The 19,714-nt window shown below is 39.8% G+C and overlaps 1 protein-coding gene across 3 annotated transcripts; it reads right to left on the bottom strand.

The window, feature by feature from the left end:
* Positions 1-1,328: 1,328 nt before the first annotated feature.
* On the bottom strand, positions 1,329-19,473 carry LOC127516435 (kelch-like protein 33). Of its 3 annotated transcripts, none has more exons than XM_051901036.1 (8): positions 19,240-19,473; positions 14,931-15,667; positions 13,122-13,564; positions 12,446-12,568; positions 12,238-12,357; positions 10,052-10,302; positions 7,097-7,288; positions 1,329-5,254 (listed from the first exon to the last, which is right to left on the bottom strand). In XM_051901036.1, the coding sequence occupies exons 2-8, from the start codon at positions 15,658-15,660 to the stop codon at positions 4,729-4,731; spliced, it is 2,385 nt and encodes a 794-aa protein (XP_051756996.1). In that variant the 5' UTR covers positions 15,661-15,667; positions 19,240-19,473; the 3' UTR covers positions 1,329-4,728. The 3 variants fall into 3 exon arrangements, with proteins under 3 accessions (XP_051756996.1, XP_051756997.1, XP_051756998.1); XM_051901037.1 differs by having other exon boundaries at positions 7,118-7,288; XM_051901038.1 differs by lacking the exons at positions 14,931-15,667; positions 19,240-19,473 and having other exon boundaries at positions 13,122-14,885.
* Between the last annotated feature and the right edge of the window lie 241 nt (positions 19,474-19,714).

Raw genomic sequence — 19,714 nt, 5'->3', positions numbered from 1 at the left:
AGGACCTAGTAATAGATACCACTATTTGAATTTGGGATTGAATATTAGGCCTACTATGGTTTTTACCAGGTGAGACTGAGTGTGTGTGTGTGTGTGTGTGTGTGTGTGTGTGTGTTTCCCCTCTCTATTGGCAGGATTATGACAACAAAAGATGAATAGTCTTTTTTTCTGGAAAATATTGTGACTATACAGAAATTGACTCAACATTGTGACAAATATCCACAGTCTACTCTATATTCACAATCAAATTAAAAAGTAATACTTTTGGTATATTCTGCATCTATAAATGAATGGTTGTTGTAATATTAAACAGCTGCACTCACTGTTGTTGCAGATGAAATGACGAGTATCATTACATGGCAAATCACGAAATTTTCCATTCATCATCATAGCACAATCATCTCTGCCTTCAGGTTGTTTTTCAGCCCAGTTCAGATAGAGCGCAGGTTCACCTGAAGGCCACTGCCATTCATCACGACCCGTCTTCTGCAGCCCAATCCAGACATTCTGAACACCTTCATCATTCACACTCTTCTTCAGCTCATTCATGTCGTTCATGTTGTCAACGGTGGCCAGATCTGTGTAATTCTCTCTGCAGTATCTCTGAGCTTCAGTCCAGGTCTTGTTCACGTTTATAAAGTGATACTGACGCTGAACACATTCAGATACAGAGCAGAGAGCTGTGAAAGAGAGCGTTTGCTTTAATGAGTTTCATAACAGGGTCAAACCTGATGAAACTATAAACCATATATAAAACAAACCAAACACACTCACCAATGAGAAGAAGAATGGAACATCGAGTTTGGTCCATTTCTGAGGAAGAAACACACTGAAAAACTGAAATACTCTCATATTCATCTTATATTAAATCAATCATAAGCATAACTTGATTCACAATTATTCAGACAGTATTAACATCTCAAAGTCTAACTGTAGTTGAAGAATGAATATGTGAAGTTGTTCTTACTTTAGAGGTCGTGTGTTTCTGTCCTGAGTCTGTCTGCAGTTTTAAAATACGTGATTATTATTATATCTGCTCTCATCCCTTATTCAGCACATAATTTGTGTATTTCTCTAAAAAAAAAAAAAAAAAAAAGCATCTTTTTCTGTGTTGGTCATTGTTGCTGTAATTCTGTGGAAACATGTTCATTTGAATGTATTAGATCTGTATGTATAGTGTATTTCCACAGCAGCTTCACAGGAAAAATCCACCTCAGTGTTTGCATTTTCTATTCTTATCATTTGTTTTCAAAGGTCTTTCAGCTTCAGTACTGTCATTGAGCACTGAGCACTATATGCACACAATGTAAAGGCCAACAACGGACATGTGCAAAGCAGAGACAACAGCAGCATCTTTAATCATGGAAATCAGTAGCACAGAGAGCGTTTGCATTATTTCACTATGTAGAAGACATCACTCACTCTTGATATGATGCCAACTCACAGTCAACACTGTATCACAGTAACTTTCCTTCACTGCTGTTACAAAACATTCTTGCATTTAATTTCAGCGCTACTTTTTACCTTTTTCTCTTTCTAACCTCTTTCTCTCTTTTTTTGCAGATGTTCTTCTATCATCATGCATATGAAGTCCTCCAGGCCTGCAGTGACTACGATTAGACATGAAATGGGGTCAAATTAGGTATAAAAAAAAAAAAAAGGTCCTCTCATACTAAAACTCATGTTCATATTCACCTATGCCCTTTTTACACTGCAAAACAAGACAGAAATGAAATGGATTATTTGTCCTCTCTCGTCTTTGACATCACAGTAATGTTATTTTAGTTATTTTGAATTAGTTATTAGCCCGTTTAATCCCACTGGTCAATTGTGACCACAATTTTTCATAACATATTTTGGTGTGGTATTAAAAAGCAACTCTTATTATGAAGCACATGTTCATTTATAATGCAAATTTAAGATGTCTGCATGAGTTCTGGGCAGGTCTAACATAGGGTAGTTTGGCCATGTGACCACACACATTTATTTCCTGGTACTGCCATCTTAAAAATGATGACATTAAAGCTCAGAAATGACAGTTAAGTTTCCTAAGTTAATTTTTGAATAGCTCATAATTTTTTGCACACATCATCATGAAAGGGTTATCTATACATACATATTTAAATTATATTAATACATGGTTTCTTCTGTTGTCAGACTGCAGATAAATGAAAACGGTTACAATTGTGACCGGTGGTATAACACAGGGAGTCTATGTTCCCTATATGTTATTCTTATAAACTCTCTTTCAGACTGACCGTAAGTCAAGTTTTGGATTTACTTGATCCTTGGTGGTCTGTCTGTCTGTCTACACTATATTGCCAAAAGTTTTGGGACACCTGCCTTTACGTGCACATGAACTTTAATGACATCCCATTCTTAATCCATAGGGTTTAATATGGAGTTGGCCCACCGTTATAACAGCTTCAACTCTTCTGGGAAGGCTTTCCACAAGGTTTAGGAGTGTGTTTATGGGAATTTTTGACCATTCTTCTAGAAGTGCATTTGTAAGGTCAGGCAGTGATGTTGGCAAGAAGGCCTGGCTCACAGTCTCCGCTCTAATTCATCCCAAAGGTGTTCTATCAGGTTGAGGTCAGGACTCTGTGCAGGCCAGTCAAGTTCCTCCACACCAAACTCGCTCATCCATGTCTTTATGGACCTTGCTTTGTGCACTGGTGCGCAGTCATGTTGAAACAGGAAGGGGCCATCCCCAAACTGTTCCCACAAAGTTGGGAGCATGAAATTGTCCAAAATGTCTTGGTATGCTGAAGCATTAAGAGTTCTTTTCACTGGAACTAAGGGCCAAGCCCAACCCCTGAAAAACAACCCCACACCATAATCGCCCCTCCACCAAACTTTACACTTGGCAAAATGCAAGTCAGGCAAGTACTGTTCTCCTAGCAACTGCCAAACCCAGACTCGTCCATCAGATTGCCAGACAGAGAAGCGTGATTCATGACTCCAGAGAACACATCTCCACTGCTCTAGAGTCCAGTGGCGGCGTGCTTTACACCACTACATCAAACGCTTTGCATTGCACTTGGTGATGTAAGGCTTGGATGCAGCTGCTCGGCCATGGAAACCCATTCCATGAAGCTCTCTATGCACTGTTCTTGAGCTAATCTGAAGGCCACACGAAGTTTGGAGGTTTGTAGCTATTGACTCTGCAGAAATTTGGCGACTTCTGCGCACTGTGCGCCTCAGCATGCGCTGACCCCACTCTGTGATTTTACGCGGCCTACCACTTTGTGGCTGAGTTGCTGTTGTTCCCAATTATTGCTTCCACTTTGTTATGATCCCACTAACAGTTGACCGTGGAATATTTAGTAGTGAGGAAATTTCACGAATGCACTTATTGCACAGGTGGCAACCTATCACGGTACCACGCTTGAATTCACTGAGCTCTTGAGAGCGAGCCATTCTTTCACAAATGTTTGTAGAAGCAGTCTGCATGCCTAGGTGCTTGATTTTATACACCTGTGGCCATGGAAGTGATTGGAACACCTGAATTCAATTATTTAGAAGGGTGCCCCAATACTTTTGGCAATATAGTCTATCTGTCTATCTATCTATCTGTCTATCTGTCTGTCTGTCTGTCTGTCTATCCTTATTTATTGTGTTATTTATTTATTTCAGCTGACCGCATTACATAAGTATCGCTGTGCCACTGAGTGTGTTGCTGCGTCTGTCTTAGCAACTACTCTTAGCAACGTAAACATGTTTGTTCGCAATTGATTTTGTTCATTATGTAGAAGAGTATTGTGAGAGAGATATTGAGTGGCCGAGTGTATTACCTGCATTCAGATTTAGCATTTTCCTTCAGGTTAGTCCTATGTTCATAATAAAAAACCTGTTTATGAATGTCCGCTGCGATCTTGTCCTTTTAACATTTAATGGGGTTTCCTGTGCCCTGCTGACACTGACAGCACTACTCAAAGCATTTGTCATTTGCGTTCCGTGTTCACAACAAGTTTCAATATAAAAGTCTTTGCGACTGAGTGACTCGCTCATAAAGACAATCTTTGCCGCCATCTAATGGAGTAATAGTGTAATTTCTGTTGCTGTTCATGGTCAGGCACTATTTTTTCCGGCGGAAGGAAGGCTTTTAATGTTTTACTTCATGAAAGTTGCATTGATATATATTTTTTGGCTTTAATATTTGTATTGTGTGGTAACCGTGAATTATAACAGCTAAGGGGGTTTTAGGCACTCCACTCTGCATCATGCCTACGCCCCTTAGCTGTTATAAATTCACTGTAAACCACGACTTCAAGGGGCTTATTGCTTTAAGCAACACTTAGTTGAGTGCTAAATCATGCTATTTTCGTCATGAAACAGGAAGTTGTTGTAACTCAAGCATACAATGTCCAATCTGCCTCAAACTTCACATATTTGATAAGTGCCCTGGCCTGAAGACATCTACACACCAAAATTTGGTTATAGTCATAGCGCCACCAGCTGGTAGCAGGAAGTGTGGCAAATACAAATGACTGACATTGTCCTCCTATATTTATGTACTTATTGGCCACTGTGTTGTTTTCCTAAAGCCACCGGGTGGTGATGGCACGGGTGCGAGGGCCCTTTAATCACTGCTTGCAGTCAAACCAATAATAGTTACTGGATAGAAACCCAACTAAGCAAGCCAAAGTCGATAGTGAGAGTAATAGAAGTAATATATAACATTACCAGAACCTAATAGACACAGTATTCATAAAAATGACATTGCTCTCAGCTCTTCAGGCTGACAGGCAGCTGTAAAGCGCATGCGGCGAGATCGGCGTAAGGTCGTGGCATCGCTCCTAGTTTATCCCAGCACTTTGCCTGAGGATCGTAACGGTGCACCCAGGACGTATCACGGGCTGAATCGGCTGAAGACCCTCCCAAAACATACAGCTGTCCATCAAGAGTGACCGCTGCGGGTGAGAGGTGCGGTCGGGGCAGAAAGGGGAAAGACGACCAGGAGTCATGAACGGGATCATACGACTCACACTGCAGCTGGTCTCCAAACCCAGCCAACATTGGCTGCAAGCCCCCAGCCACGACCAATCGGTGTCCCGCAACCAGCATCACATGACCAGCCCGTCCTGCTCCTACCGTCATGGGTGCACGTTTCGAGCAGCCACGCACCGGGTCGTAGAGCCACAGACACGGATAGCAGCGCAGACGAGAGTCACAACCGCCAGACACAAACATCTCTCCATTCAACACGGCTGCAGCGTGACCGCAGAGAGCCACGTCCAGAGGATGAGACAACCTGTGTGTAAACAGACAAAGGAAAATAGACTTTTCAGGTTTGTTCCCAAATAGTATTTGGTTACTTGAAATGTCACTGCAGATACAAAATATCAAAGCAAATGCCATTTATTTTAATCAGAGACCCTATTTCTCCAGCAGAACAGTTGACTAAATGAAGTTTGTTAGGTTTGAAATGCTAAAACAATAGATCTGATGTGAAATTGTAGGCAGTATTGTGTTTGTCTTTGTTGGTTAGTGGTTATATTTGATGTTCTTTGTGCTGCTTGTCTGCAAGTTCAGATTAAAAGAAGAAAGTTACATTTTTAGGATGTACTTCCTTTCTCGTCATTGTGAAAAAGGTTGAGATGGCCAATCAAATCAAAGAAGGCACAAGCCGAGTGTGAATTCAGTAGCTAAATATTTCATATTTCTGACAGAAATGAAAATGACTGACAAAATCCACTGATGCATACTACTCTTTTTTTTTTTTTTTTTTGAATGACAAATATAGGCTATCATTTAGTGAATCATGTGATTCATAATTGATAGTGATGAGATACAAAACATTAACCGAGCTGTTTTCAACATATCTTGGTCAAAAAATGAGTTTGGTCCGCTCAAAAAATCAAAACAGGGTTACGGCCTTGTGATGAACTACACCTGTGGTCCATTTGCTAGTTCACCTTTGTGAACTTGAGGTGAACTGACTTCACACAACCACTAAAAATCACCAAAACACCAACTGATTCAAGTCAGAAATGACATTAGTGAAATGACCTGCAGCATTTGAGACATGCAAATACCGCACAAACACTTGCATTGATATTTTGTTAATTTTACTATCAAATTCTTTCATTTATAAGCCAGTGTACGGAAAACACCCAATCTGTTTCTATTATAGTCAATCAAACATCAATAAGCGATACACAAGTTGAGAAGCGTCTCGCTGCAGCCTGCGGTGGACATCCACCTGGCCCACATCCAAGTGTGATGTCAGAAGCCACAATCATGTTCAAGTACGTTACATTCTCATTAGAGTGATTTTTTCCCCCCAAACCAGTTCAGCAGACACTCCGCCGTGCAGCCTATTCTTAAGATTTTATTGGTCATGTCAATCACAGTACCAACTGCCTACACCAAACACTGATCCCTAAACCTACACGTCACTGTAACCTTAACCAATGAAATTAGCTGCAGGGGGGGTTTGGGGGTCACACTTCCTTATCTAACCCCTCCTGTTCAAACCGCCCGCTCTAAGCGGGACTCAGACCTGGGTCTGCCGGCATGGGAGTCAGGCGCTCTAACAAGAAGGCTAAAGACCACAGTCTCTAGAGCGCCTCTTAAGATCAGGAGAGTGAGGTTTATATGCACAGCTCTTGCTGGCCTACGTCCGTTACGCTCACCCCCCCTAAACCTCACTCCCATCTGGGTCACGGCACCAATGTAACCCCTCCTGTTCGAACCGCCCGCTCTAAGCAGGACTCCAACCCAGGTCTGCCAGCATGGGAGTCGGGCGCTCTAACAAGGAGGCAGGACTGAGCCTCTTGAGATCAGGGGAATGAGGTTTACACACACAGCCCTTACTGGCCTACCTTCGTTATACTTATGCCTAAAAACCCTTTTAATCTGGAACCTACATACTGAAACCCACCTAAAATCTACCCTTACACCTGAAACCCACTCAAAACCTACCCTTACACCTAAAAACCTTTTCATTCAGAAACCTACATACAACAAATTTACTTTCCAGGGCAGAATGGGGAGTCACGAGGTGACGTATTTGAACATGCTTGTGGCTTCTGACGTCACACTTAGATGTGGGCCAGGTTGGATGTCCACTGCAGGATGAGGTGAGCCCCACTTGCACAGGTTTGGCGTGGACCTCCAGGTGTTGTCGTCAGGTGTGTAACACTCCACTGAGTCCAGACAGTTCATGTCATCGCTGTTTCCACCCAGGACAAACACCTTCCCTCTGTGACACACAGCGGCGAAGTAATCCCTGGGGCTGGACATGTCAGGAAGACATTCCCATCTGCCCTGAGCTGGATCAAATCTGCACACAGACACACAGGATGATTATTTTCTCAAACGGCTGCATGCAAACAAGTAGTGATGGGCGCTTTCAAAACACTGGTTCGTGAAGCTTCGAAACCTTTGCATATAATTTGTTTAAAACCAGTGATTTGGCACACATAATAACGCCAAAGTAGCATGATTTCAGTAAACCAGGCTTTGTTATATCATAACTGTTTCGAAATGTTTCAAAATTTCAATGGATTGCCACTATGGTCTCTGTGAACCAGTGTCCTATGTGGTTTTTACCTGATCTTGGATCAGTTTTTATGAATTTGTAAACATTTAATGACACATTTGTACAAACCCGATTCCAAAAAAGTTGGGACACTGTACAAATTGTGAATAAAAAAGGAATGCAATAATTTACAAATCTCATAAACTTATATTTTATTCACAATAGAATATAGATAACATATCAGAGACATTTTGAAATGTCATGCCAAATATTGGCTCATTTTGGATTTCATGAGAGCTACACATTCCAAAAAAGTTGGGACAGGTAGCAATAAGAGGCCAGAAAAGTTAAATGTACATATAAGGAACAGCTGGAGGACCAATTTGCAACTTATTAGGTCAATTGGCAACATGATTGGGTATAAAAAGAGTCTCTCAGAGTGGCAGTGTCTCTCAGAAGTCAAGATGGGCAGAGGATCACCAATTCCCCCAATGGTGCGACGAAAAATAGTGGAGCAATATCAGAAAGGAGTTTCTCAGAGAAAAATTGCAAAGAGTTTAAAGTTATCATCATCTACAGTGCATAATATCATCCAAAGATTCAGAGAATCTGGAACAATCTCTGTGCGTAAGGGTCAAGGCCGGAAAACCATACTGGATGCCCGTGATTTTTGGGCCCTTAGGGGCCCCTGCATCACATACAGGAATGCTACTGTAATGGAATTCACAACATGGGCTCAGGAATACTTCCATAAAACATTGTCGGTGAACACAATCCACCGTGCCAGTCGCCGTTGCCGGCTAAAACTCTATAGGTCAAAAAAGAAGCCATATCTAAACATGATCCAGAAGCGCAGGCGTTTTCTCTGGGCCAAGGCTCATTTAAAATGGACTGTGGCAAAGTGGAAAACTGTTCTGTGATCAGACGAATCAAAATTTGAAGTTCTTTTTGGAAAACTGGGACGCCATGTCATCTGGACTAAAGAGGACAAGGACAACCCAAGTTGTTATCAGCGCTCAGTTCAGAAGCCTGCATCTCTGATGGTATGGGGTTGCATGAGTGCATGTGGCATGGGCAGCTTACAAATCTGGAAAGGCACCATCAATGCTGAAAGGTATATCCAAGTTCTAGAACAACATATGCTCCCATCCAGACGTCGTCTCTTTCAGGGAAGACCTTGCATTTTCCAACATGACAATGCCAGACCACATACTGCATCAATTACAACATCATGGCTGCGTAGAAAAAGGATCCGGGTACTGAAATGGCCAGCCTGCAGTCCAGATCTTTCACCCATAGAAAACATTTGGCGCATCATAAAGAGGAAGATGCGACAAAGAAGACCTAAGACAGTTGAGCAGCTAGAAGCCTGTATTAGACAAGAATGGGACAACATTCCTATTCCTAAACTTGAGCAACTTGTCTCCTCAGTCCCCAGACGTTTGCAGACTGTTATAAAAAGAAGAGGGGATGCCACACAGTGGTAAACATGGCCTTGTCCCAACTTTTTTGAGATGTGTTGATGCCATGAAATTTAAAATCAACTTATTTTTCCCTTAAAATGATACATTTTCTCAGTTTAAACATTTGATATGTCATCTATGTTGTATTCTGAATAAAATATTGAAATTTTAAAACTTCCACATCATTGCTGTAATGATGGGTCGGCAGAGCGGGGATCCATTTGCAAGCTTTATTAAGAACAGTATTTACACAGGTAGACAGGGGCAAAGGCAGGAACATAAACAAGGACAGGCAATGGTCGAGGCAGGCGGCAGACAAACAGAATCAGGGTACAGGCAAGGATCAGGGCAGGCAGCAAACAATCACAGTCCAGGAAACAGGCAAAGATCAGGGCAGGCAGCAAGGGTCACAGAGAATAAACAATCCAACGGTAACAGGGTAAACAGTCCACAAGAAAACGCTCAGAGTTGATCACCGGGGCAAATCAAGACTTCGCAATGAGGTGGTGTGTGTGTGAGTCCTTTATAGTCCAGGTAGTGTGCTAAGCTGTATGTGGCAGCTGGTGATTGGTGTGGAGTGTGCATGTGATTGGCAAGGAGGATTATGGGAAATGGAGTCCAGGAACTGACAGGAACAGACAGTGATCGTGACAATTGCATTCCTTTTTTATTCACAATTTGTACAGTGTCCCAACTTTTTTGGAATCAGGTTTGTATATTAAAAAAGAAGAGTTGTAGTTAAAAGTCTAATAATTGGCCTAATTAACCAAGTTTTCCATAAAACAAACAAAACAAGCCCTACAGTTTAATAAAATAACATATATTATAAAGACATTTCATATTTAATGGTATTAAATTATTTGTTAATTGGATTTAATAGATTACACTTTCAATTAAACATTTGCAATTGTTTTGTAAAAGGTGTTTTATGCTTGTATGTCTGAGTTTTTATTGCATTTACACCGTTCTGACTAGCAGGCATCACCAATGGGGTTTCAAGCGGTTTAAACCAGCGAATCATTTAGTTAAGCAATTAGTTCTGTTGATTCAAAAAGCTTTGTTTCTCCAATCACTGAACACAAGATGATCCAAAGAGACCCACCTCAGCGCAGTCTTCAGTATGTCCAGGGCACCGTAGTACTTCCGGCCTCCCAGGATATAGAGCGTGTTATTGAGGACGCACACGCAGTGGCGGAAGCGTGGCGGCTCGGGGAGGCGGGCCAGAGGTCTCCACTCGATCGTACGGATAAGTCCCTCTCCGCGCATGAAGCGATGGGCAAACCACAAGCACAGGTTCGGCTCTCGACGCTCGAAATTCTCATTCACACAATCTCCACCTACAAGAACCAACACCTATGCAGATTTAAGAGAAGTACAATGATTAAAGCAACACTACTACATTAAGTACAATATGTAACTTTTTTGTTCAAAATTAACAAATTTTTTACATTACATTATCAATCCTTCTTCCAAAATGTGTTTTTGTCTTACTCTGATTCACTATGGTAAGCCTATTTTAAGTGTTTATATTTTAGACCTGACACGATGGATTTCGCAGGAAGTTGCATATATACATCACTCGTCCATGGGTGTCTCGTCATATCCGTAAATAGAGAAAAGTTGCTCTGGCTACTTTGATGTGTGTATGGTGTGGGAGTGGCATAGGTTAGTTAACATGGAGCAGCTAAATCTCCAACCTCCGGAATCACCTGTTTTAAACAAACGACGAACAGAGGAGAGTGCTGACAAAAAGAGAATGTGACAGAGCTGAAATAGCGAAAACACAGAGATGGCGTTTTTATTAGTCAACAGGTGAGTAAGGTATTTTATTGAACAGGTAAATTGTCATATGTAGCTCTCTAACAGAGTTCATTGTAAAGTATTATCTATTATGAAGGGTCATTTCATTATGGTTGTTGTAGCGCTGTGCTGAAATTTATTTTCAAGGAAGTACTGTGTCTATTAATGGTATAACTACAGTTACGTCTTCAGCTCAGCTTGAGATCTTTTCCATCTAAACTGGTTATATCTCTTAACGTTTTATGAGCAGTAGGATAACCATATTCATCCGCACAGTCACGCAGAGCCGAAGCACAACCAAAACAATGTTCTTCCGCAAAATGCATGCAGTTTTGTTTTTTAACCGCTAAAGGACCAAAGTTACATAGTGTACCTTTAAGTCAAGTCAGTTTTAGTTGTAGACAGGCTTACACTGAAAAAAGGGAAATCTGCCTTATTGAAAATACTAAAATAATGCACTTACAATCAACTTAATGCATTTATGTTTGAGATGAGAACATAATTATATTATGTATGTTATTATATTATATAAAGTCTAAGTAAAATTCAACAGTCATCAAAAGTGACATGATCATGTTGCAATAAATTGTTCAAATTAATTCAGACCTCTTAAAAATGACATTCATGGTTTTTACTGCTCTTCAATTTACTTAATCAAAATGAACTAATGCAACACAATTATTACTGGAAGAATAGAAATGATTAAATTGATGCACTGCAGCCACTTATTTACTTATGTATTCATGTATTGTTATTTGTATGTATTTATGTAGAACTGATGTGTATTGATGTGAGACCATAAAAACTGTGGGATGTAAGGCAATTTTTGGAAGAAATTCCAACATTAAAATTGAAACTGAATTGAAACTGAAACAATTCTTTTGAACTTTGATCTCAACTTAATTTCTTTGTGTACACTCCCTGAGTGAATAATATTTGTTGCATCAGTGTATTGCTGAAACTGCAAAAAAGGAGGATCTGTTAAAACATTATATTTATACAGTACAGTATTATAGATAGTTACAGTAAAGTTAACTAAAACTAGTTGCCAAAGCAACATTTCTCATTTTCATTTAACTTGATGTACTAAAATAACTTTAAAATTGATAACTACATAGACATATTCTTAAAAACAGTAAGACAACAAAAAAGACAAAAACAGTTATTTTAGCATAATTGATGTATACTATTATTTTTTTATATACTACTAATTACGTTAATTTTAGTCATTTTGGTGTGTGTTTTAGTTTTTTTTTAAAAATAAATGTATTGTTTTAATTTTATTTTTAGTTATTTTAGTGCATCAAGTTAAACTAAACAAAAATGAGAAATGTTGCTTTGGCAACTAGTTTTTTTTATGTTAGGGTAACAAATGTATTTTTATGCTTTTAGTTTTAGTTAATTATAATAACGCTGTTCTGAAGAAATTTCTTTTGCCTTTTTATTGATTATATTTATGTAATCATTTTCTTTTTCAGTAGGTTGTACCTGGTTTGGAGTGCGCGGCTTGCAGTCTGACGTTCTCTTATCACCATGTAAGAGATTATTCACAATTTCTAGAGCCGTTTTCCCTCCTGAACTCCTGACCAGCAGTTTACAGTCCTGCACCTGAAAAGAAGAGGCAAAAGTGGTCCTTATGAAGCTGTGAAGAAAGCTGTGGATTGTCAGGTTCGTTCTTCTGGCAACAGTAATGTACCTCCAGCAGCTCCTCCGGTCTCATGAGACGGAAACGAACGCCCTGCATCAGTCGGGAGAGATGACACAGCCTCTGGTCTTTATCATCCTCGACCCAGTTGACCACGGCTCTGAACACGTCCAGCTGTCAGGAAAGAGGGAGAGTCTGAATATGCTAATGCTGCCCCCTGCTGCTCTTTGCATTGTGATACAGTCAAAAAAGACGGGTTTTTGAGTGCATAGAAAGTGCTTAACCAGATAACCCATAATCTTAACAATAGTTATACCTCATAATCATATAGTTTTGTAACATCTAGTTTAACATGTTTGAGGAATTTATATATATATATATATATATATTTGGTTGGTTGGTTTCTGCCTATATGTCCTAAAATAATCTTCTTAAGCACTCCCACTAGTAACCATTTCCTCTGATGCAATTTTAACTTTCATTTAAAAGTAGACTTTTATATTTTATAAAGAAATTGTAAGTGGCACCTGTCTGTGCAAAACTTGGCAACACAATACTGCAGTGTTGTGAGTGGTTGCCAGGGTGTTGCCATGTGGTTCCTATGGTTATTCCTGGTAGTTGCCCAGGTGGTTTCTCAGTCTCTGTGATATTCTGGTCTCTCGGGTTTCTCCTTCAAATGTGTATCTGTGAGATTGTTTCACTTGTTTTATCGTCCATCTGATCTTACCTCACTATCTGCATTCAGCGCATCTCTCTCCAGCAGACGCTGCAGCTGGACGCAAGGCAGATCCCTGAACTTCTCCCCCTCCGCCACCCTCTGAAAGTGGGCTAAAACATAGTCCTCTGCCCTTCTGCGCAGATCCTCCAGACTGTGGGCTTCAGCCAAGGCCAAAACATCCAGGCAAGACGTTTCATCCATGTTGTCCTGTAGGAAGTTTAAACACAATGACAGCGCCCCCTGCAGCTGAAACTGTGAAGCGGCTTCTGTCAGATCCCACACGGTCCTGCAGCTCAGTTTCAGTCGGCCAGAGTAAATGAAGTCCAGTAGGTTGCGCAGCACCCAGGACGCCACGCCGCGCAGTAACACCACATCCTCACCGGATTCACGTAACCCTCCGCAGAAGAGAGCCCGAAAGTAGTCCGCACCCGCTGCTAATATGACACGATGGGCTAAAAGAGAGTTTTCAAGATAAAGTATACAACACAAATATGAAAGATGACTTTATGCACATTCATAATTGCTGCAGACAAAACTCAAAACAATAGTTCAACCAAAAATCACCTTCGTGTTGTTCCAAAACCTATTTTTACTTGGCTAACATAAGCATAACATTTTGAATTAGCTTTTATTTATTTATATATTTCCGTTTTTAATTCTAATTTTAGTTTAAGTTATAGTAATTTTGTCATGTGCTTTGTTTGTCATTGTCTTTTAAATATTTCTATTTAGCTTTCTTTCAGTTTTAGTCATTTTAGTGTAACACTTTACAATAAGGTCTCATTTGTTAACAATAGTTAATGTACAGTATTAACTAACAGGAACTAACAATGAGCAATGCATTTGTAACAGTATTTCTTAATCTTTGTTAATATCAGTTAATAAAAATCCAGCTAATCCAAATACAACATTTGATTTTAATAATGTATTAGTAAATGTTGAAATTAATTAAGATTAATAAATGCTCTAGAAGTATTGTTCATTCTTAGTTCATGTTAAGTAATGTAGTTAACTAATGTTAAAGGCACACTATGTAAATTTTTGCCGCTAGAGGTCACTTATTCAAAACAAAGGCGTAGCTTGATGACGCCTTGATTTTGTGGAATCATGGGAGGTGTTGTCTTCACGTCTACAGTCAGTGGAAAAGAATTGGGATGGGACTCTGGCAGAAATCATGTTCATGGATGAGATTATTAACATTACTGTAGTATGAAGCAGAGCAGGGCCGAGTGATTTGTGAGCAGAAACTGCTTCCTCTTCTTCCGGTCAAGCATATGTTGGTATCATATTAGATACATTTGTGTGTTGAAAGTTGTTATAATGCTACTCTGCGTTCGCTCGGCGGCTGCTATGAGACACTTGTTGCACACTGCAGTAAGCTACATCGATATTAGGCATGGTAAAACATGGTACTCAAGATAAATCAAGAAAACGAGATTTAAACAATAAGACTTGCTGTGTTGAGCTATTTAACAATGATTAGTTTTCTGTCAATTAATGTTTCCAAACAGTTGCTTACTTGCCTAAAACACATAATATATTAAAGCATCTTTGGTGTTTCCATGGTTTCTACAAAATAAAACCGGAAAACGAGGTTAATGTGGGTATGATGTAATTAATAGGCGACACACAGACACGGTTCTTGTTCTGGTTAAAATTGCTTATTTCTCTGGATTTAAACATTCATGGAAACATTTGGGATAATGTAAGTACACAAGTATATAACATTGTTCTAGTAGTTTTTAGATATTTTAATCCAAAAATCTTACATATTGTGCCTTTAACTAATGAAATGTAAAGACCCTGAGATATAGTTACCAGGGAAACGGTCTCCACTGTCTGCTTGTATGATGATATCACAGCCAATGTTTCCCTCCCACAGTGTTTGTATGATCTGCAGGCTTCTTTCCCTCTCTCTGCTCCCGATGACCAGAACGTCTCCACCACACAGTTGCTCGAGTCTTTCGGCCCCTAAACCCCTACAGGCTTCCAGCACTTCATCCGTTTCTCCTCTATCCACTTCTCCACTGTAGCTGAAGTCCAGTACAGCCTTCAGTCCTGTAGGAGTCATCCGTCCTCCATCCAGTTCCACTTCCTTAAGCCCCGCCTCTCCAGATAACAGCCATGCCTCTGCCTTTTGACTGACAGCAGCGAGCATCAGTCGGTGAGCTTTGTAGGATTTGCCTTGGAGCTTTAAACTGCAGTCCAGTAGAAGCCCCTCCTCCTTGAGACCTTGAAGCGAGGCGAAGAGGGTGTCGCAGTGTGTGGAAAACACAAAGGGGCGAAGCTCTGGGTCAACAAAGGGTTCTATAGGAGGATGTTTTCTGAAAGTGGGCGGGGAAAATGTTGAAGTGGGAGGAGAAAGGATGATTGACTTTTTTTCTCTAACATCTCCTTTTAGACTTGAGGATGCAATGCGACTTCCAGCTTCCTTTTCTCTTCTTTCTTCACCTGCACGTCTGCCTTTCACAGAAGAACCAGACTGGAGATGAATGGACATATTTGCCTCCTTTTTCTCTAAATTCCCTCTGGTTTTGTGCTGGGACATTAGTAACCTTTTAAAAGGGTGAAATCATTTAGATAATGAACTATTATCTGAAAAAGCTTAATAAATGGCATTTCTAAGTAAAACAATCCTATAGTATTGGCCAATGTTGGCTCTGTTATAGAGGCCTATAATATTACTGCTGTCAAATTAATTATAATATATCTATCTATCTATCTATCTATCTATCTAATTGGGACACCCCTCCAAATCATTGAATTCAGGTGTTCCAATCACTTCCATGGCCACAGGTGTATAAAATCAAGCACCTGTTTCTACAAACATTTGTGAAAGAATGGGTCACTCTCAGGAGCTCAGTGAATTCAAGTGTGGTACCGTGATAGGTTGCCACCTGTGCAATAAGTCCATTCGTGAAATTTCCTCACTACTAAATATTTCACGGTCAACTGTTAGTGGGATCATAACAAAGTGGAAGCAATTGGGAACAACAGCAACTCAGCCACGAAGTGGTAGGCCACGTAAAATCACAGAGCGGGGTCAGCGCATGCTGAGGCGCACAGTGTGCAGATTTCGCCAACTTTCTGCAGAGTCAATAGCTACAGACCTCCAAACTTTGTGTGGCCTTCAGATTAGCTCAAGAACAGTGCGTAGAGAGCTTCATGGAATGGGTTTCCATGGCCGAGCAGCTGCATCCAAGCCTTACATCACCAAGTGCAATGCAAAGCGTCGGATGCAGTGATGTAAAGCACGCCGCCACTGGACTCTAGAGCAGTGGAGACGTGTTCTCTGGAGTGATGAATCACGCTTCTCTGTCTGGCAATCCGATGGATGAGTCTGGGTTTGGCGGTTGCTTATGAGAACAGTACTTACCTGACTGCATTGTGCCAAGTGTAAAGTTTGGTGGAGGGGGGATTATGGTGTGGGGTTGTTTTTCAGGGGTTGGGCTTGGCCCCTTAGTTCCATTGAAAGGTGCTCTTAATGCTTCAGCATACCAAGAAATCTTGGACAATTTCATGCTCCCAACTTTGTGGGAACAGTTTGGGGATGGCAACTAAATACAGCGAAATATATGAAGAAAGTAAATAAGATGTAATTATAGGCTATTACTAAGAGGACAGCCTGATGAGCAAATTTAGATAAGAAACTCGTGACCATTTCTCACACATTTTCTGAAACAAAACAGAGGGAAAATATGTGAGAAATGGTCATGAGTTTCTTATCTAAATTTGCTCATGGACAGATAAAGTAACAACTTGTGCAACAGCAGTTATTCTTAGTTATTAGTTATATTTATCTACCTATCTATCTATCTATCTATCTATCTATGTAAGCCAACGATAGCACTGGTAAAGTCATGCATCTGGTTAGCTTCATAGAAGACCTTCCCCTCAATGCTGACCATCCAGTGGGTCGCAGACATCAGTTTTGTTTCAGATCAGCAAACAGTGGTGTACCAGTATGGAGGCCATCCAAGACCAACTGCGATGTTTTGTTCATGCTTTTTGTTGCCATTTTGTCATGATCTCTGCTTTGATTTGTTGTTATGAACTCAGTTGTCTATTTTTTATTTTATTTTATTTTTTAATAAAATGGATGTAATTGATAGTGACAGTGAATGAAAAATATACTTATGTAAATGGACTCAAGTCACTTATTTTGAATTCATTAAATTTAATAGCATTCATAAAATATTCAAAATAATGATTTTGTAAAATAAGTTGCAGTAAGGGTATTGTACTGTAAAAAGAAAATGTGGTAAGGGCATCATACTGTAAAATGAAAATGCAGTAAGGGTATCATACTGTAAACACATGTACAGGTAAGCTACTGTAAAGAGGCAGTTACAGTAACTTTCTGGCAATAGTGCTGCCAGTATGTTACCGCAAAAATACAATAAAATGTCTAACAGTGTATATATACACACAAACACACACACATATATTTACAAACTATACAAAATAGGCTATGTATACATTTTCAAACTTATGTAAGATCGATTTGTACATATGTACATACATACATATATATATGTATGTACATACATATATATATATGTGCAACTGTAAATTATATTGCCAAAAGTTTTGGGACACCTGCCTTTATGTGCACATTAACTTTAATGACATCCCATTCTTAATCCGTAGGGTTTAATATAGAGTTGGCCCACCCTTTCCAACTATACCAGCCTCAACTCTTCTGGGAAGGCTTTCCATAAGGTTTAGGAGTGTGTTTATGGGAATTTTTGACCATTCTTCTAGAAGCGCATTTGTGAGGTCAGGCAGTGATGTTGGCGAGAAGGCCTGGCTCGCAGTCTCTGCTCTAATTCATCCCAAAGGTGTTCTATCGGGTTGAGGTCAGGACTCTGTGCAGGCCAGGCAAGTTCCTCCACACCAAACTCTTTATGGACCTTGCTTTGTGCACTGGTGCGCAGTCATGTTGGAACAGGAAGGGGCCATCCCCAAACTGTTCCCACAAAGTTGGGAGCATGAAATTGTCCAAAATGTCTTGGTATGCTGAAGCATTAAGAGTTCCTTTCACTGGAACTAAGGGCCAAGCCCAACCCCTGAAAAACAACCCCACAACATAATCCCCCTCCACCAAACTTTACACTTGGCACAATGCAGTCAGGTAAGTACTGTTCTGAGTACTGAGCGCTGACCCCGCTCTGTGATTTTACGTGGCCTACCACTTCGTGGCTGAGTTGCTGTTGCTCCCAATTGCTTCCACTTTGTTATGATCCCACTAACAGTTGACCGTGGAATATTTAGTAGTGAGGAATTTTCACGAATGGACTTATTGCACAGGTGGCAACCTATCACGGTACCACACTTGAATTCACTGAGCTCCTGAGAGTGACCCATTCTTTCACAAATGCTTGTAGAAGCAGTCTACATGCCTAGGTGCTTGATTTTATACACCTGTGGCCATGGAAGTGATTGGAACACCTGAATTCAATGATTTGGAGTGGTGTCCCAATACTTTTGGCAATATAGTGTGTGTGTGTATATATATATATATATATATATATATTTCATGACCTTTTTTGCTTAAATTATCTTTTACAACAAATTATGTGTATATATAATTTGTTGTAAAAGATAATTTAAGCAAAAAAGGTCATGAAAACAGTGACACACAAACACTATATATTGCATTATATCACATATATTTTTTATTTTTTTAAGATTGTTCTTTTTTCTGAAAACGTTTCATTTCAGAATTAAAGTTAGTTACAGTGATTTGAAATACAACAAAATTTCAGTGTATAATTAATAGTTAAGTCAAATGAATTGGTAAGGGGTCAAAATATGTCTATTTCTTGTATTTACAGTTGCATATTTCTGAGCACATGTGGCCCAACATACTTTATCTTTTACCAAGTTAATAAGTAATGTCTCTTGGCAATAATTTTAAAAAGAAAAGAAAAAAAACGAGGTGGCTTTCTTCATTGTCATTGTTATAGGGCTGAACTTCCCTCAGTCTTGCTCTCGTGATCATTACATCAGAGGTGACCCCGCTGAAACACAGGCATGTGTTTGACTGACACACACGAAAGCTCTTAAACATGAATAATGAGTCTACAATACTCCCTTGATTAAGGTTTAACCTACTCCGACTCACCGTTATTTTTGTCGTGAATATCGAGGAAAGTACTCGAAGCTCTCTGCACGTGTCCTTGAAACAGTTACAGACCTGCGAATGTGTTTACGGCTGCTTTTTGTAAATCGGACACGAAATAAAAATGTTACTGTAAAAAAATAAATAATAATAATTCGTTATTCGTTTGAGTCTGTTTGTAGTTCTTCACATGACCCGAGCTACATCAAAATTAGACAGCTCGCCTCTATGTTTTTATTTGTGGCAAGATGTGCTTGTAACCAATGGACTAATAATAGATATTGGCTGCAGTGCGCGCAGTGTTATCATGATGCGCGTGACCTGAGAGAAATAAAGAATAAAGAGAAGAGCTTAGTCTAATATAGAGGGTTAATTTCATAAAAACGCGTATGCATCATATTTTATCCCAAACTCAAAAGGGATAAAATATCAATCCTCATTTCTCTCAATGATGATTCTCATTTTCATTTTGTAATTT

This window comes from Ctenopharyngodon idella, chromosome 7 (genome assembly GCF_019924925.1).
Source record: "Ctenopharyngodon idella isolate HZGC_01 chromosome 7, HZGC01, whole genome shotgun sequence".
In the NCBI taxonomy this organism is placed as follows: Eukaryota; Metazoa; Chordata; class Actinopteri; order Cypriniformes; family Xenocyprididae; genus Ctenopharyngodon; species Ctenopharyngodon idella.
Note: the sequence above shows the minus strand (reverse complement) of the source record. Positions and strands in the feature narration are given on the sequence as shown.